Source organism: Plectropomus leopardus, chromosome 6, assembly GCF_026936395.1.
Source record: "Plectropomus leopardus strain MGB_pleo_1.0 chromosome 6, ASM2693639v1, whole genome shotgun sequence".
In the NCBI taxonomy this organism is placed as follows: domain Eukaryota; kingdom Metazoa; phylum Chordata; class Actinopteri; order Perciformes; family Serranidae; genus Plectropomus; species Plectropomus leopardus.
In genome coordinates this window covers 18,885,649-18,909,176 of record NC_142181.1, presented here as the reverse complement: position 1 = coordinate 18,909,176, position 23,528 = coordinate 18,885,649, and the positions used below count along the sequence as shown (strand labels likewise).

General features: G+C 40.5%; 1 protein-coding gene across 6 annotated transcripts in view; it reads left to right on the top strand.

Moving 5' to 3' along the window:
* Positions 1–18,340, top strand: part of arhgef12a (Rho guanine nucleotide exchange factor 12a) — a 45,896-nt gene extending 27,556 nt beyond the window's left edge. For 4 of the 6 annotated variants that reach the window (XM_042486384.2, XM_042486385.2, XM_042486388.2 and 1 more), the window contains 31 exons: positions 299–403; positions 662–847; positions 1,624–1,725; positions 1,933–2,043; positions 2,163–2,261; positions 3,489–3,531; positions 3,838–3,943; positions 5,111–5,248; positions 5,340–5,372; positions 5,952–6,066; positions 6,156–6,261; positions 6,350–6,553; positions 6,640–6,766; positions 6,880–6,912; positions 8,060–8,211; positions 8,473–8,619; positions 8,880–8,965; positions 9,721–9,846; positions 10,112–10,226; positions 12,831–12,931; positions 13,145–13,222; positions 13,402–13,477; positions 13,573–13,740; positions 14,829–14,916; positions 14,996–15,073; positions 15,162–15,256; positions 15,351–15,554; positions 15,647–15,883; positions 16,613–16,842; positions 16,951–17,026; positions 17,131–18,340. In XM_042486384.2, the coding sequence (XP_042342318.2) occupies positions 299–403; positions 662–847; positions 1,624–1,725; positions 1,933–2,043; positions 2,163–2,261; positions 3,489–3,531; positions 3,838–3,943; positions 5,111–5,248; positions 5,340–5,372; positions 5,952–6,066; positions 6,156–6,261; positions 6,350–6,553; positions 6,640–6,766; positions 6,880–6,912; positions 8,060–8,211; positions 8,473–8,619; positions 8,880–8,965; positions 9,721–9,846; positions 10,112–10,226; positions 12,831–12,931; positions 13,145–13,222; positions 13,402–13,477; positions 13,573–13,740; positions 14,829–14,916; positions 14,996–15,073; positions 15,162–15,256; positions 15,351–15,554; positions 15,647–15,883; positions 16,613–16,842; positions 16,951–17,026; positions 17,131–17,141 (3,576 nt within the window). In that variant the 3' untranslated portion in view covers positions 17,142–18,340. The remainder of the gene's footprint in view (positions 1–298; positions 404–661; positions 848–1,623; positions 1,726–1,932; positions 2,044–2,162; positions 2,262–3,488; positions 3,532–3,837; positions 3,944–5,110; positions 5,249–5,339; positions 5,373–5,951; positions 6,067–6,155; positions 6,262–6,349; positions 6,554–6,639; positions 6,767–6,879; positions 6,913–8,059; positions 8,212–8,472; positions 8,620–8,879; positions 8,966–9,720; positions 9,847–10,111; positions 10,227–12,830; positions 12,932–13,144; positions 13,223–13,401; positions 13,478–13,572; positions 13,741–14,828; positions 14,917–14,995; positions 15,074–15,161; positions 15,257–15,350; positions 15,555–15,646; positions 15,884–16,612; positions 16,843–16,950; positions 17,027–17,130) is intronic. The other 2 variants (XM_042486386.2, XM_042486387.2) reach the window with 2 other exon arrangements.
* The last annotated feature ends 5,188 nt before the right edge of the window (positions 18,341–23,528 follow it).

Sequence of the window (23,528 nt, the reverse complement as noted above, 5' to 3'; positions counted from 1 at the left end):
TTCTCTGTGGGAAGCCATTCTTTTGTGTCTGTGTCACAGCTTATTTCATATACATCACTCACTGAAATTTGCATTGTGTTTTTTCAACATATTAGTCTCTCTCAATTTTAAAAAGTCATGTTCTATAAGATTACATTAAAATACTCCTAAATTCTCTGCATTTCATAATTATCACCAATTTACCCTGTTAGCCTTATCTGTCCTTAAACATGGTTCATTCTGGACCTTGTGAATCTTGTTGTTATGTAATACGTTGTTCATAATTAATAGTAAATCTTGTGTTTACATGAATATGCAGGAGGCTGTTCCAGGTGGTGATGCAGATGATGGTAGCATGTTTGAGACAGAGCAAACTCCCTCTAAGGGAGACAACAGTACAGACCTGTCCTGGAGCACCACTCCTGTAAGTTATCAGCACCACTAAGCAGCACTCCTTCTGAACTTCATACTGAACGTTGAGTCCAAGACCATTAAAGCTTTTGGACAATAGATTCATGGCCTCTTGCCAAATTAAATGAGTTGAATCAGTCTCGGTTAGCCCTGCTTAGCTTTTGCTGCTTTAGATCTCGACAGCGCCATTGCAAGCAAGATAAGTGTATGTATTGATGTCTTTCGTACATTTGAGTTTTACTTAGAATGTTTTGTTCCATCGCACCCCTAGATATCTCGTGGATTTGGACCTGGATCTCCAGAGAGTCTTTACCTAAGAGAGTCATCCTGCCCCAGCCCAAAGAGCACACCCAGGAACAGCTTCAACTCCTGCCACTCTCCAGAGGGGGAGGACGCCACTGACCTGGTAACCATGAGACCTTTTAACACAGAGATGGCGCTAAAGGGCAGCTACAAGGTTCCTACTTTATCCACCTTTACATTTTTACACAGAACCAAGCGATGTCGACATCATGCCGCTCAAGTGTGTGATTTAAGACAGCATGCAGTATCATGGAAGCAAAAGAGACGTGATGGGTGTGACATTTAACACAACAGTGTTTGCCTCTTGTTTGAAATATAACATATGTGTCGGCAGCCCTTTCTAAACAATAACAATGGCATAACGTGGCAAAACAATCATCTACCTCTGCTCGGAGAATAAGGGGGCCTGAAATCTCATTGTTTTCCTAATTTGTGGACATTTACTGCCGCTGTTCTTCCTCTTTGAGTTAGCTGCTAACTGCTGCTAGCTGCTTTGTTAATCTCCTGCAGTGGTTTGCACACAACATGTTATCAAACTGTCACACTCCTTACACCCATGAGCCCATCTTGCGGCTGTCCCTTTTTTATAGACTTGATTTGGCGCTGTTACTACCTCAATTGCCGGCTCAAAATGAGGGAATTCTGTCCCTAGATTCAGCAATCTTACTTTTTATACAGAACTGCACGGCCATATAATGGTCCAATATTCACGCTTTGAAAAAACAGTGTAAAACAGGGAATACTGTTTGGCTGTGTGCTATATCTGCATAAGAAGTGTGCATATTTACTTCCTTTCCTTTAAGTGTGTGTTGTAGATACTGTTGCATGGGGATGCAAGTGTACCCCAGATCAGTTTGGTTATAAATGTCCAGATGGAAAGTTTCTTTAAGAAGAACACTAATTTTAAAATATGCGATTGTCTTTTCCCAGGACTCTCTGTCCCCTACCACAGTCAGCAGTCCCTCTTCCTCCCGCCTCGTCTCGCAAATCATTGGAGCTGAGGATGACTATTTTGATTCAGACCAGGAGCAGGTACTTTACCACTGGGCAATTTTAACAGCTATATCCATTATAGTAAACGCAGCTTTTCTATTTACAATATTTTAAAAAGATGTTGCAGTGTAATCAAAATCTTTTCTTTTCAAGTAAGGTCTAAATATTTTTCAAACTCATTTCACATTTGAATTCAGAAAAGAGGACAAGAGTTGCATGCAAACTGTTGTGCTGATTTTGTTTCAGACAAATGGCCAGTGCAACAGCTTTAACAGCATCGAGCAGCTCAAGTCTCGTCCCGCCCACCTCGCAGCCTTCCTTCACCATGTCATCTCTCAGTTCGACCCTGCTCCTGTGGTAAGACCCTCTTTCCTCACACCTTGTTAAAATCCTTTATGGATTCATTTCCTGTTGAACACAGCCTGGCAGACTCTACAGCTCACTGTTATTTAATAATCATGATCTTACGTCCTCAGCTGTGCTACCTCTACGCTGACTTCTACAAGCAGACCAACTCCAAAGAGACCAGACGGGTGTTCATGGACCTTCACACCTTCTTCATTGACCGTGGAGCAGTGAGTGCAGTTTTTGTTCCCCACAGTGAAATATGGGCAAAGAGAAAAAGGCATAGTTGTCTATTGTGCATCCATCTGTGCACACAAGACATCACTGATTAGATTTTGACAAAATCAGGCAAAATGTTGCATGCCACCACATTGTCAGAATCCCACTATTAACTCAAAGGATAGCCCCAAACATCTGTTGTTGTTGTTGTTTTTAAATCCAAAGCCAAAAATCTAATCTGGAAAACCATGACACAATTTTTGACAAAACGTGGAGTTATTCTCATGATAAAAAAAAAACTCAGCATTTTACCCGTTAACACTCAATTGCCCAAGAGAATTTGAATAGCATGATGTATTTGATACTAAAGCCCTTCTCACATGAAACTTGTATTACCTGAGACCTCATCTGATTTAGAAATGACCTACGTCTGTGCTTCATGCACTGTTTTCGCAAGAAATAAGAGAAGTCTGTATTTTATTCAAATTGATGACATGCTCCCTCCATATGATACACACAGCTAGTTGTATCTCCACTCTACACAACACAGAAACTCTACACAGCCTTTCTGCAGCTAATGTACACTGTCAGCCTCCTTTTTTCCATAAATGTGGGTTAAACAAACAGAACAAATTGTACCAAACATTGTCACATGTCATCCATCTTATCATATTTAGAGATTTCATTCTTCTGATGGTTTTGAGTTTGGTCTTTTTGTGTATGGGTCTCTGCTGTGTAATGAGATGAGCCTCCCTGCACCCAAAATGCTTTCAAAACTTGTATTCATATTTGCCAAGGCAGCCACCATTATTCTTGATGGGGAAAGAGGTGTGGACAAAACAAGAAACCCAAATATGACCCCAAACAAGAGATGCCATTTCGCACAGGACTAGTATTATCACAAGCTCTGAATTTGGCAAAATATGGGAGGTAAATTGCGTGGGGATTTTTACTTGACAAAGTACAGACATGGCAGATTTGCATGGAATTAAGATCACAGCCGACCTCTGCAAAAATGACAAATTACTAGAGGTCCCTGGGTAATACTCGTCACATGCGACTATTACATCATGCGCATGTCATGACGTGATTGTGAGTGCCTTGATTTAAGATCTGCACTCACACTGATATTTAAGTCATTTTAAAGGCTTTTGTTAGGCTTGTTGAATTGAAACATTTTTTTCTTGGTACAGTTTTTTGTAAACTGTTTATTAACTGTTTTTCTGTTTGTTTTCCAGAATTTAAAAGTTGCTGTTCCTGAATCCATCTCTACTGATCTCGGTAAGTATTTCACGCTGTGCTTTTGCTTCATTTGGTTTCTTGCCTAGTGTCATTTTAAGCAAGCAATTTTTTTGCCACGGTCACCTTTTGTACTTCTGTTGGCTCACTTAATCCATTTGGCCATCCTCATTATACAGCCCTGTAAGCCGTGCACACTCCCGACTAAGGTGTTAAGAAATCAAATGCTCTGATGGCTTGGAAAGTATTGCTTAACCTTAAAAGCGCATATTTAGTGTGCACTTGACATAATCCTGTTAGAGACTTGGCGGACAGTATATGAGAGTGTGTGCGTGCATGTTTTTGCAGACCGCCGGCGGACAGAACTGATCCCAGAGGAAATAAACAGACAACATGTTCAAACGCTACAGGACTCTCTGCTCCCTGACATCCAGAAGAACCTCGAGGATTTCAGGTAAACTTGTCAGCTCTGAATTTTTATTTTCCATGGTGTGGTAGGCTCAGATTAATTGAGGAATTTAAGAACTTTTGTTCTTGCATCAAGCAAATGAAAAAAGCAGGATTCGCACAACGTCCTTGGAGTACTTGAATTTGGAGGAAAAAAGTCAAGCACTGGAATACGTTAAAAATAGCACCATTCTAACAAAGTGCTTAAAACATCTGTGAAATTCAATCATTTCTAATATTTTGACTAAAGTTTTGTTCATCATTTCATTATAATTAAACTGGCCAGGATCAGAAAATGTTCAGCTTTTCTTTTTTTTTTCAAAATTCTTACACATCACCGTCTTGCCTGCAGCTCTTTCTCCCTCTCTTTTCTTCCTGGCATTTATGATGTCCTGCCTAACATTGTAATTTATTTTTACTTTGCTCCACTCTAAAAACCACAGCAGAACGATTGGGCTTATATTAGCATGGCTAAAGTTGACATGACTTGACTTTATGAGCCAGCTTTTCAGCATGATTTGTTTTCGTCTCTTTTCAGCAGGGCATCAATGTCAAAGCACCGCCGAAAACTGAAATTGAAACTAGAGTTTCAGCTGGCAACTTTTCCTTGCATTACAGATGGCTCAATTTTAAAGATGATAGTTCCTTTTTTCATGGTGTGGTCTTCTTTTTGCAATAAGTTGACAGTTCTGTCTGATATCAGGCAGCATGTCGGGGTCTCTCCCTTTCCTTCGCTGTGTGGAAGGGCAGTCAGTAGATTTGGGGCAAGCAGGAAGATGGGAGTTCAGCTGTAGTGTGTTTCTATGGTTACGCTGACTATCTCACTCTGAAACCTTCTTTTGATTGGAACTTTGAAAAGCTGTACATCATAGTTGTATAAGCGCCGTAATTTTTATGCCATTCAGATGTTTTGTTGAAGAGTTTTTTCGTAGTTAAATGCGACAAGTAACCCTTCACTAAAAAGAGTCGTTGATCGTATCATTTATGCATGTTAAATAAAACATTATATTTGATACTTAAATGGCTGCTTTGAGTAAAGTCCTTGAAAATGATAAATAATGCTTGAAAAACTCCGTAAAAGTCCTTGAATTTCATTATGAAATGTCTTTATGAACCTTGAAAAAGCATTATCAGCCCAACCACAATATATGACTGGATATTTTGGCACTTGCAGGCAGAAGCGCAGTATGGGCCTAACGGTGGCTGAAGTAGAGCTGGCCAGACTGGACCAAGAGAGAGTTAGAGACCGTGTCACTCAGGAGCGAGAACGCTCATATGCTGAAAACATCATCACCAAGATAGAGGATATTCTGTGAGTAGCACACACAGCTACATGACACACATGCTGCTCACAAGTATTTTCAAATGTCTCAGACTGTTTGTCTTCTTTGTGTTGATTATAGGTTAACTACTCAGACCACAGAGGAAGAGAAATGGTAAGCAAACTCATATTGTGGAGCATTTGGTTGACGAAGAGTATTTCTCAAAGCATATGATGGAGAGCATTTAAGACTTCAGGGGCTCTCATGGCCCCTAGAACCATCTGTGTCTGTAACATATAAAGGAACTTATTCATTACTTTATTAGACTTTTTGACACATTTACATTAATTATTTAAAAAGATGTGTGCTTAATGAGTAGTATATGTCAGTGGTAGTTATTTTTTAACCTTTCAAGTATCGTCTCTGATGTTGCAGCCAAGAACACACAACATATTGGTGTAATCCAGACCCCATTCTACATCCCCCACAAATTAAGCACTTGGGCAGTCTCTTAAAGAAAACATGTAATTTATGCAGTGTGTTTATATTAAATAATTCAAAAGTGTGACTGATCGAAACAGCCTTGTTTGAAATGCCATATGGTCGCAGCGCACCCCAGATGGTTTGTGTAGAAATTGTATGAGAAGGACTGGCATGACATATGGTGCAAGTCACAGTATGGACACTTGCCTTCATGTTTTAGCATCTTGTTGTTTTGTCGGTTTTGTCAAGAGTTGTCACTTTTGCTTTTAGCACTACAATGCAGTATGTCATCTATACATACATGAAGCACCTTGGTGTGAGGGTCAAGGAACCTCGCAGTCTAGAGTCAAAACGGGTCAGGATCAACTTTCTTCCCAAGATCAAGGTACCTCACTTAACTTTTTGGCACCTTTGACCATTTCTGTCTCCCTTTATCATCTACTTGACCATTCCTTTCTTTTTAATAAAACACAGAAAAGCATCAAGACAGAAAAGGAAGGAGAAGAGAAGGTGAAGAAAGCCAGATTTCCCAGTATACTTGGACCTCAGCGTCGGCCCAGCCGTATCGAAGCTGCATCGGGTGAGTTAAAACTTTTGAATAAGCTAAAATTAAGACACTAATTTCTTAAGCCTTTTCAAATGTTGACGCCACTTTTGTCTGTATTCAGTGGGTAAAGCCTTGGATGGTCGCCCCCGGCCACAGAAACAGTTGTCTCAGCCTACACTGGGAGCGAGTGATCACATGGATGCCGGTCGTCTGAGAGGCAGCCAATCGAGCGAGGGCTCTGAGCTCACACACTCCATGTCTGTCAACACCTCATCCCCAAACAGCGCCACCTACAGCTCAGACACCAGCCGAGACACTGATATGGGTAAGCCACTGACCAACTGGACATTAATAGAAGAAAAACACATAGGAGATGATTGTTGTTAAAAAAATATGTCACTCATCTCTCAGGTGGGACTCCGACCTCAGGCCCCTCCAGACTGAGTGACGGCCTTCAGTCCGACCCTCTTGATGGGCTGTCGCACATTGATCTTTACAACCTGGACCAACTGCAAGAGGATGACAGAGAAAGCGACAGGTGCATTTATAGTCGCATTTGCAGAAACATTTTTGCTTCTCTGAATAGAGAATGTTTATTTTTTACATTGATTTTACAGTTAAAACTTACCTTTACTGATATACTTTTTGTAGAGCCCACGAGGGAACACCAAAGGCCATAAGAAGGTGAGGAAACCTGATGATTTTCAAAGTTAAATTCATCTAAAACCCGAGTGCTTTCACACCTGTTGTGTAGTTCATTTGGTCTGAACCAAGGGGAAACAATGATCAGCTATTGAATTTAGTTCTGATTTGGTTCCTGTTCACACTTAAAAATAAGTTGTACAGACTGAGAGGTAACTCGTTGAGTTGAGAATGTCACGATACTTTAACCCTCTCAGAAAATATTGTAGTGTCATGTTGTCACAGGATCATGGTATTAAAGAATTATTAATATTATTAGTTACAACGAACATAAAAGAGAAGGGTTTTTTATGTTGTACAAACATTTTATGAATTAAATTGAAACCTGAAATATTTCTGTAATGGCAGTATGTGTGAAAATAGTGTCTCTTTAAAATAACCAAAAGTTCTCCATCCTGTTCCTTTGACTGAAAAAGTTTATGCAGCACTTTAATGCTTCCGGTGTATATATTTATCTTCTTTGTGTCACAAAGAGCTTACACAGAAATAACTGATATATGTTTTGTTAGTGTTATTAGACTGAAAATAGACTGCATGTTAGTAAAGTTTATTTCAGTGGGATAGCTGACACACTTCTTAATGGACATAATGAACCTTATTAGAAGTCGCTGTAGTAGCATACACAAAGTCAGATAGAAGCGCAGCAGTTTGAACAGCTTAAATCTATTAATCTGAGAAAATATCTGCACTGACGTGCTTTCATGTTACTGTATTAACCAAATAGCGAAGTAGGTTAAAAGCATATACAGATCAATTATAAAATCGCTGACTGATTTCACAATCAGCAGATGGATTTATTAGTAGTTAAGCTTTTGATATCATGTTAAAATCACGTAGCTGCTATCATAAAATGGCGTAGTTTGTTAGTTTACTTTCACACTACAAATGAAACACAACAGAGCCGGCTTGGAAGCGGACTGAGACTCACTGATTCGGTTGTATAGTCTGCTGCAAGTTTAATTGGCAGTTTTCACACCACCCCAAAAGACCCAGACTATCCGTCAAACGCTCCGGGGTTCAGTTAAACAAGGCCAAACAACTCAGGTGTGAAGGCGCCCTAAGAAGAAGTGATAAGCAGTGGTGGAATTTTAGTACCGTGATGAAAAGCCAACTTTCTGTCTTGCCGCAGGCTGGAGGGACTGGGTGCAGCTGATGTCCAGAGTGAGGACGACCAGGGAACAGACTCTGAGCATGACCCTCCGAACTGGCAGCAGCTGGTGGGGCGAGAGGTCCTCGCAGGTCTCAGGCCTCAGGAAATCAAGAGACAAGAAGTCATCAATGGTGAGGACATGCCTTACCACTTCACTTAACATGGCAATTTATTAAAGCCAGATCTATTTTCAGTGGCGGTTAGAGGTTCTCCCTCAGTGTGCTTAAAAATACTGTTGTGTTATAGATATAGTGAGTAGAAGGGAGAAGAGAGGGGTATGCAGCAGCAGAACATCTGCTGGGATCCAACCCAAGTTGCTGTCGAATGTACATCATGTTGAGCTGTGCCAATGATCTGCCATCTAAAATTAACGTCTTGTGTTTTGTCTGCAGAGCTGTTCTATACAGAGCGTGCACATGTGAGGATGCTGAAAGTTTTGGACCACGTTTTCTACCAGAAGCTCTCCAAAGAGGCCATCCTGCCTCCTGCTGACATCAAGAACATCTTCACCAACCTGGAGGAGATTCTACAGCTGCACGGTACACAAACTCATGAGCATGCACATCCTGAAATCCTATAAAAAAATGAAATAAAATCTACTGCTCTTGAACCATTAAGACACGGTAAAAAAAACACTCAAACTAAAGTTCAAAGTAAAATTAACTACAACAGTTGTACACACAGCAGCCCCATATTTTCATGTTGTATTCTTCATCTTTATCTTGCACACACACAGACATACACACAGACACTTCCACATGCACTGACTGCCCATTGGTGCCTCTCCTTTGAATTTCAGTTTCAATACTGGAGCAAATGGCAGCCGTTCGGAAGAGAAATGAGTCTTCAGTAATTGATCAGATAGGAGACGACTTGCTCTCTTGGGTGAGTACAATTCTCAGGCTGAAATTGTATTTCCCCTTTCAAACATTTTCTTATATTGAATAAATTTCAAGATGACTGATGTGGTAGGAAAAAAAAACGTATTGTGCACAAAGAAATTGAACTGTTGCCCGAAATTGCTTTATAGCAAGAAAAAAAATATGTGGGTGTTGGCATGAGATTGCTATCTTTAGCCTTGAATGTTAATTTTGAAATGTCATACATACATGAATATGGTTATGTGAAGTTTGTATGTGACAGAGACAGGGTTAATATGAAATCCTATACCAAAATCCTAAAGTATAACCTGTAAACATGGCACAAGAGAACAACTCTGCCAAGAAATGTAATCACAGTGGAGGCAAGTGAGTGAAATGGAAGCCTGTTTCTCAGTAAATGGTTATGTCAGACAATGCCCTAGATTTGTCTGACGTCTCCACATCTTGATATCATGTGTGATACATTAGATGTGAGTTAGCTGCTTATCAGCTGGCAGCCTTGTCTAAAATGTCTCTATGGGGGATAAGTAGGGTAAACGGTTCCCTGAGGGTCCAAGCAGCGATCTAGTCTACATTTAAACTTAAGCTGTCCCTGCTATGAGGACTTAAGCCTGGCCCCCTTCTGGGAGTTGGTGCTCATTGTCGTGGTTAAATGCTAGACATTTCCATGGCAACTGCCCCTGACCCAGATCGACTGAGTGACTGATCACCATTTCTGTCCGTCTCTGCTCTGTCCTGTCTTGGTTTGGGTGGAAACAGTTCAGCGGTGGAGAGGAGGAAAAGATCAAGCAGGCGGTGGGGACGTTCTGCAGCAACCAGCCTTTTGCTTTGGAGATCATCAAGAGCAAGCAAAAGAAAGACTCGCGATTTACTTCGTTCATCCAGGTACTGACAATATGATTCAGAAGTTGGTTTAATCTTCCAAGAGGTCTTGTCAGCTAATGCACTGAATGAATGCTCAGAGTGTGTCCTACAGAGGAGTCAAGCAAGCGATATATGCATCTGTTTAATTCAAAACATTTAGCTTAAATACTAAGTAACTCTTAGTGTTGCTCAGTCACCATTTGTGCTTGTTGAAAGATGTATTTGGCTGTTTGGTGACAGCTTAAGCTCACTCATCCTGTATATATATTTTTTTATTGCTTTGCAGGAGGCAGAGAGTAACAGACTGTGTCGCCGGCTGCAGCTTAAGGACATCATTCCTGTAGAGATGCAACGGCTCACCAAGTACCCCCTGCTGCTAGACAACATTGCCAAGTACACAGGTGCTGTAGTGTTCCCTTAGCAATCAGAGTTCCTTAACAACAGTTTGCAGTGATATGGTCATATTAAAATCAGCATATGTGCACATTGTTATTTCAGTGTACAAATTACTACACATACTGTGTGCATGCTTTTGAATAAATACTGATAGAATAGCTGCAACTAAAGATTAGTTTCAATATTCATTAGTCTACCACTTATTTTCTTGATTTGTTTGTTTTTATAAATGAGAACTCACGCCACAAGCGCCCACAGTCCAATGCATTCAAATGTCCCCCATAAGATTAAGAAACTAGAAACTCTTTACATTTGAGAAGTGAATTGGCACGAAAAAAATTACTTTATCAGTCATCAAAATTGTCGTCAATTAACTGTTACAGATTTCCTATCAGCAAATGTTTCCATCCTGATTCCCATTTCCGATAGTTGAACTTGCATATTGGCCGATATTGACTAATGATCTGACACTAGTGTATTTAAAAAATGATAAAAGCTGTATACAAATAACCCATTTCCATGTCAAGAAGCCAAATAAAATGTGTAAAAATGAAATAACTATTATATCTTAAATATATTATATGTAGAAATCTCTATCCATGGGTTGCCCAGTATCCCACGTTATGAGTGTGCACCTTAAAACATTATCCTAGTGTGTAGAGGATAATCTTTATTCTTTATGTAGATCCCATTAACTGCCACTAAGGTAGCAGTTATTCTTGATGGTGTCCACACTCAAACAAAAACAAACATAAAACAAGACATGTAACATAAACAGCCTCTAATAAGAGTGTGATCAAGACAGATAAAAGCCAAGTGGAAAAAATGGACATCACAACACATCAAACTGCATTCAATCTTCATTGTTTTTGTTCAGTTTATGTTGTTCATCTTTTTCTTTGATAGTCCTTGAAAACTTTTCTTAAAGGGTGCTTCAATGATCATCTTTGATAACTTGTTCCACATTGCGATGGCTCTGTAGATTATAGATCTGCATACTGTGTCTATTCTGGGTTTTTGCTTATCAAGATAACCCCTAGTAGCCTCACTGTTAGAGTGACTGTGTTGGTCTCTCACATTATTTAGGTTGCCCCCAAACGGCACTGATCTACTGATACTAGAACAGGGAAAGCATCATGTTATTTCATTACATATTGCCTGTTTCATCAGCGCTGTTATGCACACACAAACACAGCCTCTGTCTTAGTCGAGATTTCTCACCCATTTTTCTGCATCAGGGGATACATCTTGCTCTCAACGACTCCTTTCAACATGGATAAACTGATAAGTAATCACAGAAGACATTCATTGTTGGATGTATTCATCATAAAAAGTCTAAAAAATATTGCTGTTTCATGCTGGATTACAAATCCTCTGAAAGGGTTCGATCACCCCAAAGCGGTCGTTGGAACCTCAGGAGAAGGTTTCAAGTTTGTTAATAAATTATTTGGTATTAAATCAGTGCATAGACTTACGCACTTAGCAATACCCAATACCCATCATTTTAGACTGTATCAGAGGCATCTCTGACACTGATATACTGAATAACTCTATTTATTTTCTGGCTTTGAACAAAATGCTGCAGCATTATAATAGAATAAAGTGAGCATGACACTTGATGTGATTAAAACAAACAATGAAACATCTGCCATCCACTTGTTCTGACAGTTCACATGCATGAAGCCCGAGTAATGTCAACATGCCTGCAGAAAGAGCCACAGATTTGTGCATTCATACACACCACTTACAGTTCATGCAGGTACAAAACCCTTATCCCTCTCCTGCAGAGACTGAGAGGAGCACTTCAAAGTCTGTTCCACTCCGTCACAAACACTTAGTCAATCACTGACTCTGTCACAGGGAGACAAATTGTGATCTACTTTAAAAAATGACAGTTTCCAAATCACTATTATACTTCTCTCCAGTATTGCAAACCGTTTCTGACTCTCCTGACTTGACTAGAAATTAATTTTAGGATTTTTTCGGCACTGTTTCAACACCCCCGCATGTGACCTTCATGAGTAGAGTTCAATTATTGTATCCAGCCGTTCTCTCCTGTGATCCTCAAATCAATTAGTCTCCTATGAGGCAATTAATTCAATATGGAAACTAATTTACTCGTGTTGCGGGTAACCATGGAAGTCGGTAATACAGGAATAATACCTAGTTCAAATTTTATAACCTGAATGTAATATAAAACAATGGAACAAATGGAAACTCTTGATATAGAAAAAAGTGGATAAAAATGAACCAAACGAAGTCTTAAGCAAGGTTCTGCGTGGCAACATGCCAGCCATTAGTGAATTACAGAGACAAATGGAGAGATTAGCATTTTAATGGTCCTGGAGCGGCGGTGCACATTTTGGGAAATGTCTTACCCATTATTTGGTCCATCATTTTAGTCTTGGCTGGGGTTTGGGTCTCACACAGAGAGAATGCACTAACGATAAAGTATAACCAGCTATTACGGGATCATAATGCCCCCCTGCTTTATCATAATTTTTGAGAATGATGGTGTGTTAATGGGCAGAGGAAATATCAATTTGCCGGACAGCCCCCTGCAGAACTAAGGAGGCTAACTTCTTATTTGATGTCATAATATCTTTCAGACGACGCAGTGGAGAAGGACAAAGTGAAGCAGGCAGCAGACTGCTGTAGAAAGATCCTCAATCACGTCAACCAGGCTGTGAAGGAGTCTGAGGACAAGCAGGTAGGATGTTATTTGAAATCTTCTTTCCATTTCATGCCATCCCCCTAGACTTTTCTCTTCTTCCCCTTCAGTCTCATCCTAAGTCCTTCCTTTTTTCATGCTCAACCGCAATTTATTTTTTCACTACCTACTTTGCTCCCCAGGCAGTGGCTTCCTTTTTTAAGAGCGCTTACTTTATCCCCTTTCCTCTATTTCTCTCTGTCCTTCCTCTAGAGGTTGGAGGACTATCAGAGAAGATTGGACCTCTCCTCTTTAAAGCAGACAGACAACCCCATGATCCTCGAGCTAAAGGTGAGATATCTACACGGCCCTTTTAGCTCCAGTTAAAGCACACTCACTTGTTGTACACCCATGTGCACCATTTGAAATATCTGCTCAGTAGAAAGGTAGAGCTGTGCAGAAATGGCTCTATGGAACTGTAGCAAGTAGCTATAAGCTTTATATCTGTTCTCCTGTTCTTCCTCCTTTAGAACTTGGATCTAACCAAGAGAACAATGGTACATGAGGGACCACTCTCATGGAAAGTGAACAAGGACAAGACTATCGGTGTGTATTCAGCATATTATATGAGTGTGATTGTCATCAAACTTTGATGTTGCTGCCAAAAACTAAATAAAAGAATCCCCTCTGTCCCCTTTCAGAGTTGTACACACTCCTCCTGGAGGACATCCTGGTTTTGCTCCAGAAACAAGACGAGCGTCTGATTCTTAAGTGTCACAGTAAAAATCTGGCAGGCAGCGCAGATACCAAACATATCTTCAGCCCCATCATCAAACTCAACACTGTGCTGGTGCGCTCCGTGGCCACAGGTCTGTTAGCACCCCATCTCTTTCTGTTTTTACAAATGATGAAGGATCACAGCAAATCGTCTTAACAAGGAACAAAGAATGACTTCAAAAATCCCAACCAATCTCACCAACTTTGTGTATTGGGAGATAGATTAGAGTCACCACCAGGAATATCTAAAGCAGAATTGGGTTTAGTACTTACAGGCTTCATCACTGCATTTATTCCCCTCTACTGGAAGAGTCAGACTCAACCAGACATTCTTGACTGGGTTAAGCTGATGAATGATAACAATGCTTCCTTTGAATTATGATGGCAAGGTTAAATGATAAAAGGTAAAATCTTACAAGGTCTGGGATCATTTTTGAATTATATTAAAGGTGGTGCCTATAACGTTTAAGGAGAAGAAGATGATTAAAGTCACTCAAAGCTGTGGATATATGGGACACTGAATCTAATATTTATCAAACAATGATGTGCTTTGTTATGTTTATGTGCTGATATATATGTTTTCCCCTTAATCTATCTGGGGTTTTTTAAGATGGTTGTATTATTTATATTGAAGCATTTTTTTTTCTTTATGTGACATTTAACTAATCAAAAATGTACATAAAAACTTGGATGGCATCAAAAAACAAGGATGACAGATCATTGTTTTTTTGGGGTTTTTTTTTTTGGCCAACTTGCACAATAAACCCACCATGAAATACCGGGATTTTGCACCCAGGGAGTTAGTTAAAAGAAAGCATGAGTAGAAAACTGCACTCTAAAATGTAACTGTCATTCTTTATTTTCATTGGTGCCCTTTGCAGTCAGATCTATGTTTAATGTGTTCAATAAAAGAATGATGGGAATATTTTTTTTTTAATTCAACAAGCAGTTTGTTGAATTTAGGTGTATCTACTCAAAGCACCAAGTAAACTTCAGTATCTATTTTTGGCAAGGAATATCGTATCGCAGTATTTAGTGTTATTGCAGTTGTTCCCCATATCGTCCAGCCCTCCCCCTCCCCCTTAACAGCGTCCAGGCAATAAGATATCGCGAAGTCTGTGGCTTAATGCACGTGGCGCAAAAATGTGATTTATCTCATCTCCACATTCTCTTCTGCCAGACCACAAGTCTTTCTTCGTCCTATCCATGTCTGACAACGGAGCCCAGATCTATGAGCTGATGGCACCCACAGTTTCAGATCAGAGAACGTAAGTTTGACCGATCCATTTACTTTGTGTGGCTCCAGTTATTAACTTGTCTAATCACCTTTAATTTTCTTTGCAAAAGGTGGCAGCGTCTAATCACCCAGAGAGCTGATGCCATGAAAGTCAAACCTCACAGCGTCATACCATTACCTCAGACCGAGTATGTTGTTCTATCACTTGTTTAATTTGATCAGATGGTTTTCAGGGTTTAAGTTTGTTTCTTATATAAGATGTTACTTGTGTGCCAGTGGGGAGAGAGACGGTGTGGAGATCATTACAGAAGGTGTTTCCAGGCTGAGTCGAGACGCAGACCGCACATCCACCGGCAGCACCCAGTCCACAGGTAGCTGGGCAAACATGTTGTTCCTACATAATGCTTAAAATATTTTGCCTGAGTCAATTGTGTAGATAACCCATGTCTTATTACATCCCTTCAGATAAAGAGAGCAGTCCAGCTCCCAGAAGTGTGACGCAGAGTTCTCTACCTGGTAATAATCCCTTTGAGGGAGTGAAGGCAGAGGAAGAGGAGGAGGAGGAAGGTTTTGTGGACCCAGAGCTTTCCTACCAAGTGGCTGAAGAGGGCAAAGAAGGAGACTCGTTTAACATGTTTCCCTCCAGAGCAGACGAAGCACTGAAAACATGTAAGCGGCACAGAACGGAAAAAAAATCAACTGCTACATATTGTTTGTACATTCTTAAAAATCATAAACTTAACCCTTCATTTGTTGCTCAGTGGCAGCATTAAAGCAGGTGTTGGTGACCCAGCTGATGTCCCAGGAGGCTGTAGAGCAAACCAAACGCTCCACAGGGGCACGTCTCCTTAGGACCACCTCTCTGCGGACCCCTGTAGACAGCCGTGCACGGGTGATGGTTCACAATGGCTCAGAGAAGAACAGCTCCCAGACAGAGGACCCGACTCAGGACCTGGGCTCCGGGGACACGGGCTTCTTCGATTCTCCTGAAGATTATGGTGAGCCTGGATGCTTGATTTGTCGTTTTAACATAATGTGTTCACAGATAAATGTTTCCTTCGCCTCTTTACTTCTGGACATAAAAACCACAAACACCCTCTGACATCTGGCTTTTTTATTTGTAAAGGGAAAGGTTACAATCAGCCTTCACCCCCGGAGCAAATTACTCTGCGTTAGTCATGTTTTTTTTTTTTTTTTTATCAGCTCTGAATACAAGCGGCAGTGTTGGAGTACACCCAGGCGGACATGTTAATTGTAGCCCTATCAGTGCAATAGGATGATGTGCCGCCACAAAATAACATCCATATTTGTCCAGGCAGTGCTCAAGCATTGTTCAAAATGTTGTTGGCACCAACTTTGAGAAAATTTTTTTTTAAATGATACCACAAGTAACATTTTTACTGGCCTCCATGCTGCTTTCTATTGCGTATTAACCGTCAGTGACATGGAACATGATGCACTAGAAAAAAAACAAAAAACAGAAAGGCGTACTGCAGAAGCATGAAAATGGCTCTGGTCTACTTGCAGTGTCAAAGCAGTCTGTCGCCTACTTTTTACAGGTTTTCTCGCGTTGAAAAAAATGCATACGCATGCTAATTTCAGTGGATAAAGAGTAATTCAGTAGTGACTGTAAGCTGCTGCTTTGCGGGTGCTCTTTGTCTCCTTGATCCTGCAAACATTTTTTTTTCTCAGCACTAGTACCAAAAGGCTTCTTTTGATTCTCTCAGCAGGGTATTTAGTCCTGGAGGGTTACGGTGGCCCAGGGGAGAGCAGCACAGATGATGACATATTGGCATCAACCACAGGGAAGCAGCTGAGAACCTCACAAGGCTGTGTTGCCGACTCTGGCATCAACTTGAGGTTTTCTTCAGCGTCACAGGCTGGCAGCCTCTCCTCTTTTAGCAGACAGGTCTTGTCTCACCTTAGAAACCTTCAGGCCAACCTCAACTATCTGAAGGTATCAAATTGAGCTCACCAACAAACAATACTGTAAAAACAGTATGATATTTATACATTTGGGTCATTTTTAATTGTCTGATCTGGCAATTGTTTGTTTCTGTTGCAGGAGGTTGAGGCCAAGTACAATAATCTAATACGCCAAAGGCCAGAGAGGCCAGCAGCAGACACGGATGGAAACAAAGGTATTTCAATTCACACTCAGTGTCCACATATGAATTTGATTTTTAGATGAATCACTGCCTGTATGTGTCCTTTTGCTGATCCAACGCCTCATTTTTCTCCCCAGATAAGAGATAGTGGAAGTCCGTACCGCAGTCTTTGGCTCTGGTCCCAAAGAGGAAGTACTGACTTGTAGTCTGTTCCTACTTCTTGTGTCCTGGACTTTCTGGACATCCTATAAGCTTGTCCTCTCACTGCTGAGCCCCCCTTCTTTCCATCGCCATCGCCTATGGTTGCCACAGAGAATGAGAGACTGAGTGTGAGCAGAAACATTTGAAGGGTGGAGTCATCTTTGTGATGCCGCGCCCCCCTCCATTAGCACAAGGCAATCAGGGAAGTGGGATTGCCCCCTATAACCTCACCCCTCTACCATCTAACACCCATTTTCCCCGGACCTCCCTGCAAGAAAGAGAACTTATACCAAAATGTACAAAGATGTGTGTTTAGAATATATATATATGAAACACAAAACAAGAAAAGGAAATTTTAAGATAATGTATTAAGATTTTTTTTTTTATCCCAAGATGTATTTATTTTCTTTCTTTTCATTTTTTAAAAGTGTTTCCCACATTGCTTGCATGCTTTTGGCCATGGTGTTACCTTTTTGGCTGCTTTTCCTGCTACAGGGTTAGTGTGACTGTGTGAGCAGACAAGCACGCTAGCCTAGCGTACCCTGATGAAATGGCAGGAATATATTCAGACTGATAGAGGCCAGAGTTGCACTGGTGATGGATAGATCCCATTGTGTTTCAAACTCTTGAATTGTGTTAAAGTCTAGAATTTCAGATGAATTCTAGGTGTGGTGTTAACTAGAATGAAGAGTCTGAAGGCTCTGATCTGGTCCTGTTGCATTTCCTTGCTGCCTCCTCCTCGTTCCTCCTCCTCCCCCTCACTGTGAGGGCTATTTTGCCTCTCGTCTTGCCCCTTATCTCCTTTGCGTGTAACTCTCTCCCTTCTTTTCCCTGTAAACACTTATGGGTGTCATCCTTCTCCTTTTCCTCACAGCCCAGTGGCTTTCATGCTTATTTATCCCCTCCCACACTCTATATGTCATGCTTCCTCATCTGCCTTCGGGTATCTTCATGGAGCGCTCATGCTCTCTCTGTATCAGCTGCTGACAGAAATGCTGCCTCTTTCTGCTACTGTTGGCGATGCTGATTTGACTGCCTGATATTCTAATAATGTCATGAAGTTCAACAAATGTACAATGATCAAGTTGGAAGGTTATGCATAACTTTAATAAATAAATGGTGCCATGACACATTCAAAAAGGAAAACCTTGCCTGTTATTTTTTCTTTAAAGGGTCACTTTAACCCTTCAGTTGACCCTTTGTATATCAGTCACTCATCTTATGTTGAAATCTTATGCTAAAATTGTTAAGAAGAGTTTGTTTTTTCCTGCATGCCTCTGTGAACAAAAAAAACCGAAAATTTCTGATGAACTGAAGTTGTTGATGTCTGCATTTGACAACAGAAAAACTTTATCAAAACGTCTGTTTTCAAACTTTCACAAAACTCGTGAAGTATAATCAAGACTCATTTATCTAGTCATATGCTCCCCAAAGCAATTTGATTTTCCTGGGATAGCAAAGGAATGACCTGCACTACTCCCTCTGATTGGCTAGTACTTGCAGCCTTTGATGGGGTAAGCCAATCAGATGCAGAACAGGGCAGAGTAGGGCGGGAAATATCTTTGCTATACAAGGAAACTCAAATTCACTTCAAACAGACAGCCCTTTCTGGCAGGAAACTGAACTAAAGCAGAAACTTAATCATGCTCTTTTCAAAGCCAGACTCCATTTACAAAAACAGTAATTTTACCTCACTAAACACAAGTGTGCTGCTTTACAACTGCCTCTATCACTTAGTTTGCGTTGTTTTGTGACTTTGGTATTTTTAAGGGTTGGTTTGGAGCCACCAGCGTCACACAAGCAAACCACCAATGGAGGCAGCAGGAGACCAGCAGCTCCTGCTTTCAGTGAAGTAAATTTACTGTTTTTGTAAATGGAGTTTGGTTTGAAGAGAGCATAGATAAGTTTCACTTTTAGTGTAGTTCTCTGATTAAAGAGGGCTGTGTGTTTGGAAAGTACTGAGCATAGGACTGGATAAATTAGACTTGGGATATACTGCACGGATGTTTGAATATAGTTTTGCTGTTGTTTAACAGAGACCAATTTTAATTCAGTTCATCAAAGATTATCTCAGTTTTTGGATTCTTCATTCACTGGAGGCATGTGGGAAAAAAAACAGTTTTCTTCACAAGTAAGTGGGGTGAGTAAATGATGTTTCATTCTCATTTGGAGGGTGAGTTACTCCCAATTTCTCTTTTAAATCTCATGTAAAGATATAAAATGACCTAGTTGACAAGCTGCTACACTGATGACCGTTGGCCAGTAAAACATTTTACTTGTACAAGCACTTAAAGTGACTGTTTTAGTGAAGACGAAATGATTGAAGACTTTTTTTTTTTTTTACTGAAAGCACAATGAGAGAGATCAAGGACACCTGAGCATTAGTCATGATGGATCAGCCAAGTGTGTCCAAAAAAAGAAGCTCATCCTTGGATTTTTATTCACCCTGTTGTTAAATGACTCTGTTTTATCAAAGTGACAAATGTTCAGTAATGCTGTTAATCTATAAACCTTAGATAACCAAGACATCCGATCCTAACTGTAGAGAACTCAACCCTTTTTTTCCCTCTGGTTGAAATATAGCTGTTTTTGAATGGAGTCAATGATGTATCAGTGAATAATGTTCACTGGTCTTAATTTATCTTTATTACACGCTGACCTCTTGTCCTTACTTGTATCAGATAGATACATTTGTCAAATGTCAGTGCTGTATCTCATGTGCGTGGTATAATCCCTGCTGATGATGTCATCTCTATACATTCTCGTGGGGATTGTGTCTATGAGCCCTCAGCCCAATGTGACCTCATCCCTACTTGTCATATACATGGGAAGTCATGCCCGGCATTTTTGTTTTTGATTTATCCTTTTTTTTTAAAAAAAAAAAAAAAATCTAGATTGTAATAATAATGCCAGAAGCAGCCTTTTTCGTTGCATCATGACACAGAAGGAGTTGGTGCTGAGTCACGTGAGTCGACTGACGTGACTCACCATCATCTCCTTCTGAAGATGGGTGGGCAATTACGTTTAGGTGGCAAAACTATTTGGTAAGGGCTAGGAAAAGATTGAGGTTGGCGTCACTCACATAAGTTGACTAACTTGCCTAATGACTAAAAACTGAGTGATTAACGGCTCACCGAACAAAGTAACATTGACTTTTTTTTCACATGGGGACACAAACGTGTTTAAGTCCTGTACTTGTTGGACCCACCTGCTCTAAGCAGACTAACACTCTGTAGCCTATACTACATCCATACGCCTGTCTGGTAATGATGTGGATAGCTTTACATAGAAGTCAGTTAAAAGCTGGTGCGTCTCACGCAGACACTTAAGGGTGTTCTAAAAAGATGTAGGGGACACATGTGGTGTAATGTGACACCCTGTGAGTAAGACCAGGCTGCCTCAGCCCTATGTTCCCTCAGATAAGTACCTCTGCCAATGAGGTAGTTTTGTCCTTGTCTGTTTGTTCATTTGTCTACAAACAACTTTGTCTGTTTGACAGCTTGACTTAAAGGTCCACTTTGTAGGATTTAGTGGTGTCTAGCGTTGAGGATGCAAAGCTGAAACTTTTCCTGTGTACCAAGCATGTAGGAGAACTACGGTGGCCAATGTGAGGATGGTCCTATGTAGTGCCAGTGTTTGGTTTGTCTGCTCTGGGCTACTAAAGAACAGCATGGCGGACTCCTTGGAAGAGTACTCATTCTGTATGTAGATATAAATGTCTCATATTGAGGTAATGAAAACACAACAATTTATTTTTTCAGGTGCTTATAAACTATTGAAAACATAGCTATGAATATTATATACCATTTCTGCCAATAGATGCACTTCAATTCTACACACTGGACCTTTAAGTAAAAGTAAAATTATAAAATTGGAATTGGCTGAAATATAAATTTGAGCATGAGTTTGGTAGCTATATGCTTTTGCTGCTTCACTGGACTTTCGACTTCAGTAGTTGAGTAAAGTAAAGGTCTGTGAACTACAGTAGCTATTCAGTAATGTGCAGAAGCATTTAGACAGACAGCACCGTGTTACTTCATGTTGTGATGCAGCTGTCAGAGATCATTGTTGATGGTTACAGGACTTGAACTCTGCACATTTGAAAGATAACCTCTTGTATGTGAGAAACCAAAACTGAATGACACACGCAATGCTAAGCATGTTTTCACCTGAAGCCATTTCAAAATTGAAAACTGGGTTAGAAATTTGGACGTCATGGACATTTTGGAGCGTATTAATTTGATCCTCTTGGTCAGGCATCAGGATTTTCCTTTTGACCTTAACAGAATGAAACGCTTTTTATGGACATTTTGGCAGCTCTAAATGCCACGAGGGTGAGTATTTTTAAAGGAATCATCAGAGAGGTTTGACAAAGGACACTGGAGAAGGTGATGATCATTACCAGCAGGTGGCAAACTTCCACCATTAAATATCCAGTCAAGAAGACCCACCCTGAAACCTGCAGTGACATCAGTGTTTTAAATAACCCAGGGTACCTATTGAGTTTCTAGATACATTTGACTCCAGCGTCTGACAAATAAATGGACTGAGGAATATATCCAGTTTGCCTCCGTAATGCGACAAAACTGTGGTCAAGAGGATCCCACAGAGGACTCTGCAGCATTTATTGTGACTTTGTCGGGGCTGACTGCTACCTATATTAGTGGAGTCACATCAGTGTTTCTCTGTGTGTCTGAGTGGAAAGCAGGAGGGAGCCTGGCAGTCTGAGTGACATGTTCTCTCTCTTTCTCTCTCCCCGTCACCCCGAATGTAGGCATGCTGCAGTGAAACACAGAGAGAGGAGAGGGGGAAGGAGAAAGAGGGAGGATGTGCTTTGAAGCCTGACAAGGTATGAATGGGAAAGTGGAAAGAAAAGATGAAGAAAAGACAATAAATTAAGAGTAATAGAAAAGAAGAGGAGAGGGACTGAGTGTGATAAAGACACAGAGAAGACGATGAGAGGACGGAGGCAAAAGAGAGGGGACGGTAATTGATTGTCTCGTTTCTCCACATGCACCTGTCACCGAGCTAATTGGAGTGGCAAAGACAAAGAGGAGAGAGGTGTCAGTCACATCAGAGCCTTTCAGGAGGGCAGTTTGTGTCAAGCTCCGTTGAGACGAGCCTTCCTCCTCTTCCTCCTTCTCCTCCTTCTCCTCTTTGCTATGCAACAGTGCTGTGAGCAAGAAGCTTTATCCCTTAACCAAAGCTTTAACTACATCAAAAAACCTGCATTTTTTTATTTTTCGCCCAAAATGTTGTGTCATAGTATAAAAACAGAACAGAAAACATGTTTTCAGGCACTGATTTGCATGCATTTCTGGATACATGTTCAAGGCTGAAAATCAGGTTGAGGATCTGATGTGTTTACCTGATGCTGTGTGCCACAAAGAATGGTTGCAGGTGATTATGGTGGAGCGCATCATTATGGTTGTTGTCGTGGGGCTTAATTCCAAGATAAGGATGCTTGACTAAATAACTCACCCATGACAGGAAACATACAAGGAGGGTATTCAAGAGAATGTGAAATTTTTCCATCCACATCTCCCTCAAACTGGTTTGCAAACATCAGACTCTGAACAACATATAAGGTGGAGACACTTTTTGGTAGATTACCAAGAAAACTTAATGTAAAAATCTGATTACCTTTAATGTTACTTTAAGATCTTGTTATAGATCTCTGCTGTTTTTCTATAAAGAAAATATAAATGATTGGAAACTGGACCTTCTTGAGCACATCAAGAGCCCCCACCTCACTCCCATGACATGTTTATGTAAAATGAGACAACTGGTATCGTGAAATGAGACAGTGATTAAATTCATTCATCTGTTCAGCCATTCATTCATTAAATCATTTCTGTAACCTATTTATTAAAATGCTTGTCCAACTTTCCTGCATGCTCTCCCTGTTCACTCCCTGTGCCACATTGTCTGCATTGGACATGCCTGTGCGTAACATTTATGGCCAATTGTGTGTATGAGTATTGTGGCCAATATGGACTCACTGCATCATCTTATACATATTTGAAGTGACAAAAACAATCAAAATGCCTGTAATATCCACATAAGTAATCATTTTATGATACCTGGTAGCCCAAGAACATGCTGGCATGTCAAATTTTAGCTAAATTTTTGTCGTAATTTATCTGAATGCATTAGAAATCACTCAAAACCCCTTTCCATAAAAAGTAAACTGTCTTGTGAAGTTATGATTATAAATCAATCATCAACTATCTTCAGAGCCTCCCGCCAAGCAAAACATCTCCATGTGAGTGCCGCTGGTGTTTATTGTTCTGATGGTACATCGATCCCCTGCCTGTCCTCGTTGATCCCGCTG